Source organism: Monopterus albus, unplaced genomic scaffold (assembly GCF_001952655.1).
Source record: "Monopterus albus unplaced genomic scaffold, M_albus_1.0 scaffold205.1, whole genome shotgun sequence".
NCBI classification, from domain to species: Eukaryota; Metazoa; Chordata; class Actinopteri; order Synbranchiformes; family Synbranchidae; genus Monopterus; species Monopterus albus.
This window is the reverse complement of record NW_018128085.1, coordinates 768,099-783,008: the sequence shown is the minus strand read 5'-3', so window position 1 is coordinate 783,008 and position 14,910 is coordinate 768,099. Positions and strand designations below refer to the sequence as shown.

The following is a 14,910-nucleotide window of genomic DNA, read 5'->3' as shown; positions in this document are numbered from 1 at the left end:
TCTAAAATGAAATTTTACAGGCAATGCAGACCCTATCAGGAAAGCTATTGAGCCTGTGCCAAACTTAAAGGTGCTTCACTGAGTCGCCGCTTTTTCACCGTATTCTCCTCATGATTGGAAAAGGCAGGCCAAATCCCTTGTGTACAAAGATAAGCCAATAGGGAACTGAGGATTTGGATTTATTTACTTTTCAAGCAAACTCTCTTTCGTTTCAGTCAAACTCTCTCACACAGACAACTATTCTGTCTTATATTCACTATTATTCATTCTCACATTCGCTATCATGCTGTTGCTTACACATGACTATTCTCATTCACACAGACCATTAATATCTCTTACATTTGCTATTATTTTGTTTCATGTACACTATTAGAACTCACTTACATATTCTATCATTTATTACATATACAATTATTCCCTCTTGCATAAACTGTCATGCAAGAATATAATATATGCACATGTGTGCATGTAAGTGTGTGTGTGTATGAGACTATATGGTGCTGTCTGTGAAAGGGTGGGCCTATGATGGTGTATATAAGAGTCTATTGTTGTGTGTGTTAGAGAAAATAACAGTTTGTGTAGGAGAGTAAGAAAGAAAGTCACTTTCGGCTTTTCCCGTTTAGGGGTCGCCTCAGCGAATCGTCACACTGACGACTCGCATGTTGACATTTGGCACGTGTTTTACGCCGGATGCCCTTCCTGATGCAACCCTGATTCAATCCCGGGAGTTTGCGAAGGAGACTATGGAAGTAAATAAAGGAAAGTATGACTGTACATGACAGAGGGCATAGTAGTGTGTGTGTAAGAATACAGTACACAATACAGTGGACGTGTGAGATTATGATGTTGTTTGTGTGACAGATTATGATTTATGTCTCATGGGGCCTCTCATAGTTGTCCTGCTCTTTCAAACACACATCCTGTGGGTCACTCTCAGTGAATGTGATGGGTGCAGCAGTGAAGAGGTTATAGCTCTGTTTTAGTGGGAAATGTTTCACGAATGTGTTGTAAAACAAGACTTGATTTTGTCCTGAGTTGTCTTAATAATGCTAACAGTTCCATTGTATGTTTTTTAATAAACTTAATTAAGACTTTTGCCTATTTATATGACTGCCTTTAATAAGCTCTTATTTGCCGCCTCCTTTGTAAACACCCATTTGTTTTACTTACTTGCACAAAATTGTCTCATAAACAGGATTTGGCTTCTCTTGGGTTATGACACCAGGATGTTATATTTACGTGAACAGACACGTACACAAAATAATCCAAAAAATCAATCATAACCACAACAGTAGTCAACATGCAGACATACAGTATGTACTATGATGATTATATTGCACATAATGATGACAAGACTGACAGAGAAAACTGTGTCTGGGATCACACAAGTACAGGACTGGTTTGAAACACACCAACTATTTAATTAAAAAGTGCTTGTAAAGCAAAATCTTCAATTGATCTTCAGGATATAAATTGTAGGGAATTATGAAAAGACATTTTTTTACAGAGTAAATCAGTTACTTTGACTGAGGAAGGCTCTACAGTATCATCAATTGTGTTAACATTGTCACTAGTTGTTTGAATGTGTCTGGGGTTTTTAAATCCGATAGGAATATATACAGTAGAGTAGCATGCCACAACCCTTGCCTGTCTCTTTTCATCTGCAATTTTACCATTTCATTTTCGCTCCATCCCACAGCCCTGACTCCAGAGATCGAGTTGATTAATGTGGATGACAAACAGCACTCATTTATCTCTCCCTCTGTCTCTTTCTCTCCTCCCTTACTATATTAATGAATGTAATCAAATCTAAATAAATAATTTGTGTCCCAGTGTAACTGATTTTCACCCTCCCACCTGTGGCAAATTTAAAAGTTGAATTAAAAAGTGTTTTGCAACAGTTTCTTCCTTCCCTTCCATTATTTTCTTCTCTTCTTTTTTCATCCTTTTCATCATTTATCTGTGTTTCTTTTAAGGTGTGTAGGACACACCTTGGAGAGATTAAAGGTGTGCTGTGGCACAGCAGAGGGCCTGTCTCTCTCATTGACTGGTACAAACACTTCAAAAGAAGTGGTGACCCTCTTCTTCCCTGCTGTTACATCATGGCCATGTTGCATACTGTTTATTTTCAAAGGCCCAAATTAATACAGCTGCTTTCTTTTTTGCCCCTTCTCTCCTTCTTTTATTCTCTAACCCCTCAAACAGTGCTGTGTAGCACTTACCGTTCAAAGACACAGTGCCTTACTGTCAACTTAACTCAACTAGTTCTGTTGACCAAAAACTTGACCTATACCTTTATATTTGTAGTTTTTCTGCCTGAAAAAAAGGTTTCTTGACTATCTGAGGTTGGAGAGGGGAATGGGGGATGAGCTCAGTTTTGTGTATATGTGTGTGCATGTTCTTGTACTTGCTATATACAGTAGTGAGGACCAAAAAAGTATTTTTTTTTTTTTGCTACAGAGTGGACATTTTTGGAAAGTGAGGACATTTTGGCTATTCCTCACTTTATAACACACATTTTTGAGGGCTAAGACTTGGTTTTAGGATTCAAGTTATAATTGGGTTTAGATTAGGGTTAGGGTAAGGCATTTGGTTCTGATGGTTAAGGGTTAGGGTAAGGGGATAAGGAATACATTATGTCCTCACAAAGATAAAAGCACAAATGTGTGTGTGTGTGTGTGATGTCTTTTCACTAAGGATTTAACAACACACCATGTGGTTTATGGTCATTTTGTGTTAATGGTGACTTTTTATTGTCCATCCCCATTTACAGCCACAAGGGGGAAAGAATGATACAACAGTATACAGCAATGCAGTGCAACACCACTTACTACAGCTTGAATCAACTTTTCATGGTCAGCATAACTGCACCGTATAAAATTCATTGCAGGGCTATTATTACTGTACTGCACTTTTGTATAATCAGAGCCTAGGCTGTTAACAAATAACAATATGAAAACTGCTTAAATATAAGTCTTACCTAATTTACTGAAGAAATGCCTCTTCTTGATTAATTATTATGGGCAGCCTTAATTTGGACTGGCTCACTGACAGCTCTGATAAATTAAAAGAACAGTGCCTGGATCTAAACCGCTGTCAGCTTATATCTACACCCACTAAACAAAATCTTAAAAACCCTCAGTAATCAACATTAATTGATATCATACTCACTACCCACACAAATACTCCAGCTGGTTGTTCCGGAACCATGAGCAGGTCAGTCCGAGCTGGGGGCAGAGAGACCAACCCCCACCTCGATGACTACCCAACCTGAAGACCACATGGGGAACGCTGCACTGTGCTGCCCTGTCTTCTATTCAGTTCAATTTAATTCAGTTTGATTTGTATAGCACCAAATCAAAATAAAAGTCATCTCAGCACACTTTACAAAGTGAGGTCTAGACCTTACTATTATTATTATTATTATTATAGAGGAAAACCCAACAAATCCCCCCTGAGCAAGCACTTGGAGACAGCAGGGAGGAAAAACTCCCTTTAATGAAAGAAACCTCCAACAGACCCTGACTTTTGGTGGGTAGCCTTCTGCCTCACCAGGTTGGGGTGATGGATAGAGAAGACAGAAAAAAAAAGCAACAAGACACAATAAACACAACAACAAACACTAGGCAGGTTGATGTGACCAGTCACTGCTCATCAGAAATGTAGAGCTCCAGGGCTGCCTGCAGAAAGGAACAGGGAGAGACAGAAGACACACTATGGGAGAGAGGAAACACAGTTAATGATGCATAATGGTGGCATATAGATGCATGGAAAGAGAGTAGAGGGGAGGAGAGGAGGGGAGAGGAGGTTTGAGCATCCTGGGGGCGCCTATAGCAACATAACTAAGAGAAGCTGGTTCCACAGAAAAGGAGCAGTTTGGATTAACTGGAGGCTTCTTAGGGAATTATTGGGACATCCTGATAGTAAAGATTTATAGTAGTACAGCCTGGAAGTAACAAATGCATGGACCGGTTTTTCAGCATCACTTTGAGACAAGATGTCCCTGATTTGTGTGATATTGCAACCCTGCTGGTAAGAAGACACTGAAATTCTCTTACAAAGGCAGCTGTTTCAACTGTTGGCCCACTGGCCAGCGAACACAAAGGCACTACAGCTGGTCTTGTTGCTGCCCAGTCATGTCTGCTGTTGTGGAGCCTTGGTGAGTGCACTTCAAAGATGCCCTGTTAGATGCCCTGCACAATGAGTTTAAACACTGCACCCGGCTTCCAGGAGAATCCCTCCGTGTTTTGGCTTACAACGGTGAGAGCCTGCCATCTACCAACAAGGATGAGTTGGTGAGAGATCAGCTTAAACTGCATGTGCAGCTGGCCCACCCCGAAACCTTGGGAGAAGCCCTGGAGCTCGTGGTAGAGTGGGACACCACTGAGTGTGCACTGAGGCTGGGCTTCATGCCCCAGGTCATGGCCACTGTGCTGTGCAGCCAGCCAGAGACCGACAAGGAGGAGGCTGCCTGCCAGGTTGCTGCCATGCGACCACTATCGCAAGGAAGTGGGAGAGCAGCTGAACAACGCTGAGAGGAGTGCTACCTCTGTGGAGAGCTCTACCATACTGCAGACTATTGCATACCACCGGCACCATGATGGCCAGCACCCCCGGCCACTCATCTACCTTTCAACCTGTCACAGTGGTGGGTCGGCCGGTAACCAGCTAGGTGGGTGCTATATAGTGTTGGGGGCAGAGAGACACTTGGCGGTGTTTCCCAGAATGTCTTGGGGGGAAGCACCTGGCAGGATCCCCCATAATGCCCCTCTGGATGGTTTGTATAGTTCAGGGGTTGGCGTGTGTTTTGTGCTGTGCAGTTGCACCAAGGAAAATAAAACACAAGGCAACTCCTGTTTTCAGCTCCTCAAGCTGGCTTCGCTACAATACTGTAGGTGCCACTCTCCAAAGATGGCCCTTGTCATGGTGACTCACATCTATTTATAATGAAGTGCCACAATACAATAACATAAACAGTAACATTATTCTGCCTGACCAACACTTTGTTAATTTTTATGCAGATGACCGGGTTTTTTATATGTTGGCCTCTACTCCAATCCAGGCCTGAACTCATCTGCAAACCCTGATTCCTTTCAAATGACACTTCATGATCATAGATTCTAAATGCAGATAAGATCAAATACATGGTATATAATGAGACTACCTGAATAAATAAAATTGATAATATTAGTTTTCAAGTGTAAAACTATCTGGTACTATCTGGTAGAGAAGTGAAAGTGGGAAAAGTCAGGTCTGGTACAGTGGATGGGAGAGGAACTGAGAAGCATATCAGCCTGACTCACTCCACAGTACGCTCATCTTAATCCACAGATAAGCTGTGCCATATCTGGATAACTAATCACAATGTTTAGGGAGTGAAATACAGTAAAACCCAAAATTATTTATCTGACTTAAAAATCTGCTTTGCATTGTTTATATACTTTAGCTATAGTTATAAAACAAAGGACAAAAATTTTTCTCCATTAATCATACTATCCATATTGTTGTACATTGCAGTCAGTCTTTACTGTAAATGTGCTAGACTGTAACAAGGATATATTGCTTGAATTCCATAAAGAAGTATAGTACGTTTTCTGCTTGCTCTGCTTCATTGCTTTGTGTTTGCATAATTGTAAATACACATTCATAAATGCAGATACACATTCAAAACTTAGCAATCATGAATAAGAAATCTTGCTTGTGGTCACATCACTACAAAAGAGAGTGAATTTGACAAGTGTGTTTGTATATGTACGGTTGAGTTGGTGATCATCGGAGCATAAATAATTGTGGCTTAATGCCAATAAAAGTGTGCTGCTAGTGTTACTGTAAATAGATACACATTTCACTAGCACTGATGCCAGAGTTTCTATTCAAGCAAATACACATTTGTTCCTGCCTGAAGTCACTGCCTGATTTGGTGTCAGCAAATGTATTGTTTTTTTAGACTGTGCATGTGTTTGTTGAAGAGAGATGTTCCAAGCACTAATATAGAATCTGCTGCTGTGATTTTGTGTGTTTGTGTGAATGTGTGGGCAGAGACACTAAGGCACTTACACCCCCTGTTGTACCTATGGATGCTGTAGCACACCATCTGCTAAACTGGCTCATGATAAATCCATGCCTAGCACTCACCACATGTTACCATCTCAGTTAAAAAAAAAGTGCATATACACAAATTAAAAGAACATACAAAATCTTTTGGTTCTGTTTTCCTGTTTATAGACACACTGGACAAGCAACACAAAACTAATTGGTATGAAAATATTAGAAGACAAGGGGCTCTGAATTCCTGCCGGTTCAAAGCCAGCACAGCTTCAAACACAGTCCTTATGCAATTTTCCTTTGGCGTGAATTTGTGTGTTTGCTCTTTTCTTGCCATGAATAAATGTATTTACACTGTGGGTGGGAGGAGAGGCACAGCAGAGGCATTGCTTATGCTGATTAGGCGGCACAGTGCAATTTTAGTGCTCATTTTGACCCTAAACAGTGATTGCAATAATAACTCCTCACACCACCTTGTATCACAATTGCAGGTGCATTGCAATTTTTCTGACAATAGTGTGTCATCCCGCTGGCTATTCAACTGCTTCCTTGTGCAGGCTCTTATTTTGGTGAGCTTCCTCTTCGTCCTGCCTGACAGGCTCCAGCTTGACTGTGTTTGATTGGACACAGCTGGAGCCCATTCAGGCTAATCACCAGGCTGCTTTTAAAGCTCGCTTCACAGGTGATCATTGTTGGTCAGTTGTCAGTGTTTCATGCCTTGTCACTGTCTAGTTGTACTTGCTTTCAGAGATTGTAAAAGATGAATTTGTGAGCTGCAAGTTGTGGTTTTTGTTTCTTCTGTTCAGAGACTCTGACTGTATTGCCAGCTCAGTACTGAGTTTTTATTTCTTTCATTAACTTGTATTCTGAGATCTCTACTGACTGTGTGTCACCTTCTAGCTGTGGTTTGAGTTTATTAAACATTGCTTTAACTTAACCTGCATTGCTGGCTGGTGTTTGTATTGGGTCTACAGGTACTAAAATGTATTTTAACAGCCACACCAACCTAAAATTAACCCATAAACCCTCAACTCATCTGCCAGAATTCACAGTGAATAATTAATTATGAAATGTGTGTGGTAATTTAAAAGGTGTCCTCCAGATGAAAGTGCAGATCTGACACTAAATCCAGGTACAATAATTACACATAGGTACACAAAATAACTCTTGAATGTAGCTCATGAACCATGATAAATAATAAATACCCAACTCGGTATGTCAGAATCATTACTTGGGGCAGTTGGAGCCTAGAAGTGAGCTTGTGACTGGAGGGTTGCCAGTTCAAACCTTGGACAGGCACAATTAGATCTGTGTGTGACAGGTGACAAAGCAGTGCTTGCCTCACCCTTATTAACACCACTGAGAGGCCCTTGAGCAAGGCCCTTACCCCCAGCTGCTCAGTGGCCACAGGTCAGTGTGTGGTTGTACCGGGCTGCTTCCTGGTGTGAATGTGAACAGGGTATCCCTGCAAAAGAGAGGTGGCTTATCAGGGGACCTACCCTGAATAAATAAGGTTAAAAACAAAAATAACTGACAACAGGTAAAGTCAGTGTGACCTCATTGTGCTCTGCTGTCATTCAGTTATTATTTCCTCTAACGGTCAAGTTTCACAAAGACATGCCTTTGTTACCACCACAGGGGTGTATACTGTCTATTTTTACATTTTATTACAGTTTGATCCAAACAAAAACAGCTATGCTGTAGATGTAAATAAAGTGGGCAAAACAGGCTGTGCACTCTTGCTGACCATGGTCAGGTTCTGGATTGCTTTTGGTACAACACCATAAACACAGCAATCAATATATTTTCATTGTATTATTTCAAAAACAATATTTATAAGCCTACATGCAAATAACCCAGAGACCTCCACACATTTTGCACACTGGATGCAGCTTTGAGTAAATTACACTATATGATGCTGGTTACAGGACCAGGATGTTTCTTTCTTCTTTGCACAAAAGCTGGTCAGTGATATCAGCAGACTACTGAGTAACTATTTATAAGCAGTACTTCTATAATAAATATTTTTGATAGGAGTACTAATTGGCGGAAGAAGAAGCTACAGGGGAGGACTCTTTTGTCTTATATATTACACCCTGTAGTTATCCAGGCTTTTTGTCTGATCAAATGTGATTTAATCTAAATTTGTGTACATTGGCTGTAATAACCACACAATATCTATGCTTCTGTATACTGTATCATATTGGTCAGAGTATGTCCACAGCAAACATCTTTTTGGACTGGTCTTACACCTTTTAATATTGGACAAATCCTCTCAGGCCAGCTATTATAACTCCTTTTGTAGAAAGTAGATATTGCTGATGCTCCTTTTTTTTTTGAGGTCCCTCTGACCTTTTAACCTGGACAGCATAGCTGTTGAATGGGCCCTGCCTGGAGATGACATGCTGTACTCCAATGGCGGGACCCAGCCGAGCATTAAAAAGCAGCCAGAGGAATGTGAAAAGGCAGCCATAAAATCCACATCTAACACCAGGACTCTAAAGTCCGAGTTATATAACTGCATCTTTTATCTTGATGCTGTATTTAGCATATAGCCAAAATTTTCATCTAAGGACAGCTATAAAATGGTTTAAAAGATACAAAATATGGTTGACTTTTTTATTTGGCTACAGGGCAAAGAGTGACTGTGTTTCTTGGTTGCAGAATATATTAGCTTTCACAAAACCAAATATTCAAAAGATGCAGAAATTATTTCCAAAGCCAGACACACATGTACTGTAGAAAACAATTATTTACATCAATGTCATATACTGTTTCACCCACTCCTATGTGTTCTCATTTCATAATCGCAGTCCGTCGAAGCTGGTTTTCATTAAAAATTCTTTTGACCTGTTTGGGAAAATCAACCATGCTTGCATTGTTTAATGTCCCAAATCTCTTTCCACTGTCTTCTTGCATCATACACCTCCACTGGTAGAAGCTCAAATTTAAAGCCTTAAATTAAAAATCAGTAAAACCACTATAATTTTATTATGGCCTTTGTGCTTTAATGTGCAGTAGTAAAAAATTTACACAGCCACTATTTTAATCTCCTGGATAATACAGATTTGAGAACTCAGAATTCCACTGATGGGTATAAAAAGTTTAATACATTTGTTCTCTTATTTTTAACCTTCTTGAGACTTGAGTTGCAAAAACAAGAGAAAACCTTCTCATAGAGATCATTAAAGTGCAGGCTAAAAAAGGTAAATATGGAACAGCATCTGGTGTGCAACACTGAGTTGGAGATGTGAATTAGAACTGACATATAACATTACATGATAAACAGTTTTCTGTTTACACAATAGATACTGTATTTAATGACATTAGCATTCATTTGAGTTGAGTTTCTGTAAACCTGATAAATCCCTATTATTCAGCTGTCTTTAGCTCTTTGTGAGGTACTTTCACACATCTGTAGTTTGGTTCATTTAATTCAGACCAAGGAAAAAAATATATACATTGCCCCGTTTTGGTTCTAGTCCAGTTCATGTTCACAGTAACATTTTTTTTTTTTACAAACAAACCAATTGGAGTAGACATGAAGTCATACAGACTGACTGCATCCAGCATCATCAGCACATCATTAGGACCCATGGTGGAAAATCTAATGATGACTGGCAACAGGTCATGTTGCACTGTACTTATGTTCTCTTCTGGGACAAACAGGTCAGAACAAAATAACATTTTAATGCTTTATTAGTATTATTAGGATACAAATATCTTTTCCTGGCACTTCTGTTATTCAGTAAAATTAACAGTAAACCACGCTATATACATTTTTCAAGAAGATGGTCACAATGGTCAGCAAAAGATGAACATAAATATATATAGTTTACTTCAAGTCTTTCTGCTTCAGAAACATAACTGGCTTAGAATGGTTGTTGTACAGCTGCACTGTGGGACTTTCCTTTGCACCATTCTTCCCAGTTCTCATCCTTTAAGGCACATATCAGCAGGTGTGGCAGGTACCCTAAGCTGAATGATTCGGACCAAGTGAACATGGGCACAGGGTAGTTTATCAAAACTGCTCAAAGAAGATCTGGCCTTTATACACAGTAGTTTAAACGCTGTGATAAGGTATGATAGTGTAGATACATAATGGCAGGATTTTCTTTCTTATAGCCCTTTCACATCAATGCAGGCTGTAGAAAATCACTTGTTTCATTGACTTCAAATAGGACCACACAAGGAGAAATTTGACTACTTGTTCCACAGTACCATACAGACTTTGCAGACACTATTATTTAGCGTGTATGGAGCTGTAATTCCTGATGGGAACCGTGACAACTAGAAGTGAACCCGTGACAGAAGGTTGAAATGAATGGGCAAAAGTGAGTTGAGCAAATTAACTGCAGTGCTTGTGTTTTAAGGTGGTAATAAACCCAACACACTCCTCTAGCACTATAGTTAAAACATTAAAATGCCAGTGATGTCTACACCCTCATGGCTCAGCCGACTCAAGTTCATGTCACATGTTTGACATGGTAAAAAAGTTCAGATCTGACTCAGGACCTCAGTCACACATACTATACTGTTATGCTTCTGTTTTTCTTTCTCTAGCACCTCTCTTCATCAGTGAGATATTTTAAAAGCTTTATTATTTCTCAAGGATCCTGCTGATGAAGGCACTTGTTACAACAGAGGAGATCCTGTCAGGAAGTGATTATTTAAATCAGTGCATCAATTAACATGTCTGCTTAACGAGCAATCCTGTTGTTAGTGGTGACAGCAGCATTACTTTGGTGTTATCAGTGGGAGAGACATTTGCATGAGCAAATTAATTGACCAAAAGCACTTAGTTTGCACAGAATGAACGCTAGCTACCTGCAGATGCCAGATGAACCAAAAAAGATTATATATTGTAGTTCTTACTTCACAAACCACTCACATTTTGACCACTGGACGTGTAAAAACTATACAATAACTTGAGGCATATAACTCAGTGAAGCTGTCATTTCAAATTATATAAACTTTATTATGTTTGCTCCAGAGAGTCTCGATATTCCACGCTTTTTATGTTGTATTTTTTTCACTTAACAGTGTCAATGTTAACAGCCACGGAAAACATAATTTCAAAAACTTTGCATGTACCATTTAATTTTCCATTACGATGCCACCTCACTGTCCATTTGCATAAAGTAAAGCTGCTTAGCTTAGATGTTTCTGCCAGCCATCATCACTCAGCTCTCTGTCAGTTCCCTTCTCTAAGCAGTCATTTGAAATGAGTAACTTTTGGCCGCTCTGCCTCATGTTGTCGCTGGTAGTGCTAAGCGCACACATATGCATCCATTTCAATTTAGCATTAAAGCCACAGGCACAGTTCTTGTGTATTCACACATCGCACGACAGCTAAAGGCCAGATACTAGCACTTTCCCCCCTTTTCTTCTGTTTTTACTATGGTTGAAGCTACTCATCTGCAACTGTTTCAGAATCTTTACCCTTACTGAGAAAACAAGGAGAGAAATGTCTTTGAATAAAACATAAATCGCTGGAAATATTCGGACCTGCACCTACAGTGTGCTGGAGAGCTGCACTATGAATGAGATCTAGCTAGGTGTCTGAGAAAGTAACTAGTGCAACACACCACCTATCTAACAATCTTCTCCTCAAGATTAAACCCTCATTTTCCGTTCTGTCGTTTCCATCTCTTCAATCTATAACCCCCCTACCCCACCCAGCTTCTCCTCAGTCTATTAAGTTTTTGTATAATTTGTAATACATCTTTGTGCAACACAAACCTCAATTGCTTTTTCAAACAGTCAGTGGAGGACTGAGAGGCTTACGGGGATAGAGAGGGGATAAAAACAGTGAGAGAGAGACAGGTGCGAAAACAAGCTTAATCCCAGATTGATGTCTGCTAATAAAGTTTGATTATGACTGACAAGGAACTCTGGGTTTCTAATTGACACTTGTAATAGCTTTGGAGCTGAGACAGTGAATGAAGTGGGTGGGGTAGAGAGTGATTGTCTTAATAGGCTCAGGTGTACATCACAGTCCAATTTACAAAATAAAGGGAACATGGATGAACTTTGTCAGTAGATCTATCAACTTGTCAGCCTTCCCTGCTAACTCTTTTTCTTGAAAGGCCACCAGCAGCAGCACATTTAATGAGATTTTTCTAACTATTTGAACAATGTCAGTGGTTTGTTTGTTGCAGCAGCTGGCAAGAAATGATAGCTTATGCTGAAATGAGCGACTTCCTTTTAGGTGATAACCAGGGCCAGTTGGTGGCCCTAATACAGAGGAACCTGCAGGCTATCAAAGCATTGCCTTTCCTTCTGGATAGGGACTATCATATAAATAAATTCAACACATGTTCTTGGGGAAATTGACTCGTAATATTTTGGGCACAGTAAGGACGTCATCCTGAGCATCCTGAGTGAAGTGACTTATCTTCAACTTGGGCTAAATCAAAAATAATTGAGGTTGCTTTATTGAGAAAGGATGAGATTTTGAAAGCACATTAATTTGATTCTTTCCTTTGATTCAGAATAATCCCCCATGTTTTCACCCTCTGTCTGCTTTACTTTCAATTAGTGTGAAATGTACGTCTTTGAATGTGTAATCTTCACATTCTTCTCCATCTGTAAATAGGATGGAAATATGGTTATTACTGTTAAAAGAGAACTTCTTTTGACAGCCAAAATGTAATTTCATTAATAGCCTTTCAGAATAAGGATTTTAATATGAAGTAAAAATCTTACCTTTAACATATTCTAAATTTGCTTTGTCAAACCTTGTAAAGGGTATTTTTGTCCTGAAGAGAAGAATCATAAAAGGAACTGTAATTTAAGGTGAAAGTGATGATTCTCCAGTTTAACAGGGACTGTGAAACCCCCCAAGCACAAGCTAATCCTGTCTGATTGGTTACTTTTGTTTGGAACGTTTTACCTCTGTGCAGTGCTCAAAGTGTGTGGGTGTGTGGTTATTGGCAGCTCACTGAAGTAAAATGGACTACTTTTATACTCTCTCTGAAAACTGCAGGTACTGCAAAGACCTTAAAACCACAACTCCAATGTCCTGAAGAAGTGTGGGACAGAAAAGAGATGGGGTGTGTCAAATTTTTTAAAGTTTTAATTTGTAGGTAGTTTGTTTTATGATTAGAATTTATTATGATTATTAATTATTTGGGAATGCCTAAACTTGAAATTTTATTGCTTCTGGGGGACCTAAACTGTCCTGACTCCCCTGTAATTCGAGCGCTGCTGTAAAGGCTGGTGGAAAGCTCCTAAACTGTCCATCTCGACTGTAGCTTTCTGTTACTGCCACCATCTGAGCTCGTCCACTTTCCAGATGAGATGCTGTTCATCTGAAATGAGCCCATGGAGAGGGCAGAAAAGACTACCGGCAGGTTGTGAGACACAGCAGTACACAAGTAAAAGCCCCAGTATGCCATAGAGTAAAATGTAGAAATGCTGGTACTGAGTACTGGTGCATTGCAGCCCACTTCGAGCACTGCCTCTTCAGGTCGCAGCTTGCATCTTTAAAGTGAAAAAGTGTGTATATGCACACCATCTACCTGCAAACCATTTTTCTTCGAGATATTAAGATATGGAATAATAAATTGCAACATCTTCTTATGATTTCAAGTCTGAGATTTTCCTAGTATCAGTTACTGATATAAAGTGATTTTACATAACCAACTGGTTAAAGTTGTTTTAAAGTGTGTAACTGAAATTTTAACAAAAATGTCTCTAATCTTGGGAAATTGCTGTCAACAGTACTCCTACTGAGCATTTCTTCAGTAAAAAGTGGTTCCAATGAGAATTATTGAAGCAATTATTGGTTGTTGGGTGGATTATCCAGACTTAATTGGACCACAAACAGGCCACTGAGGGCAGCATGGTGACCCGGTGATTAGCGCTGTCACTTCACAGCAAGAAGGCTCTGGGTTTGAGCCCCTGCCAGCCCAATGCTTGCATGTACGCCCTGTGCGTGGGTTCTCTCCAGATACGCCATCTTCCTCCAATAGTCCACAGACATGCAGCTTAGGTTGACGGGCAACTCTAAATTGTTCCTAGGAGTGAGTGTGAGTGTGTGTGGTTGTCTGTCTCTATGTGTCAGCCCTGTGATAGACTGGTGACCTGTCCACAGTGTACCCCGCCTCCCACCCAGTGTCAGCTGGGATTGACTCCAACCCCTCACCCCCAAGCATCTAACAGGTATACATAATGGATGGATGTTCCTTTTGGGCTATGTCAAACAATGCTCAGGCAAATCAGTATCTCCACTGATACTGCTCTGGTATCAAAGAAAGGAGAATCTCACAGTTGCTGCAACTAAGAGTTTAAATCTCTCTGTGGTTGTTCAAGCTAAACCTTCACACGAAGGTGTTTTTAAAGAGCTTTTTTGGGGGGGGGGGGATCTACCAGATGTTACATTTTATGTGCTGTGAATGTTCTTCTGTTCTCAGTTTTAACCCCAGGCCTCCTCTTTCTCTCGCTTTCTCAGGTTCAGAAATGGTGGAGGCTCAATGTCAGAGGTTTGAGGTAATGAGTGCAGATGGAGAGAGAGTTCTGTTCTCAGCAGATGAAGAGGAGATCAGCATCGGTACTGAGAAACTCAGAGTTACAGGTAAGGGGATGCACAAAGAGTACAAAACATACTGTATACCAAATAACATAATTTTGATATTGTTTTATACATGTTTTCTTCTTTATCGTTTTCTTATTCATCTTCTTTTTGGGTTAATGTTATTTGTTATGAATTCAAGCAATTTTCTATTACCATAAATGATGAATCTAAGACTACGTTCACACTGCAGGCTGAAGTGGCCCAAATTCGATCTTTTTGCCCAAATGTGAGCCATATCCGATTTCCTTATGACAGTGTGAACAGCACAAATCTGATTTTTTCAAATC

General features: G+C 39.9%; 1 protein-coding gene across 3 annotated transcripts in view; it reads left to right on the top strand.

Moving 5' to 3' along the window:
* The window catches only part of sgcz (sarcoglycan zeta), a 363,877-nt gene that overhangs the window by 295,965 nt on the left and 53,002 nt on the right, over nucleotides 1-14,910 (top strand). For all 3 annotated transcript variants that reach the window (XM_020618429.1, XM_020618430.1, XM_020618431.1), the window contains one exon: nucleotides 14,501-14,623. In XM_020618429.1, the coding sequence (XP_020474085.1) occupies nucleotides 14,501-14,623 (123 nt within the window). The remainder of the gene's footprint in view (nucleotides 1-14,500; nucleotides 14,624-14,910) is intronic.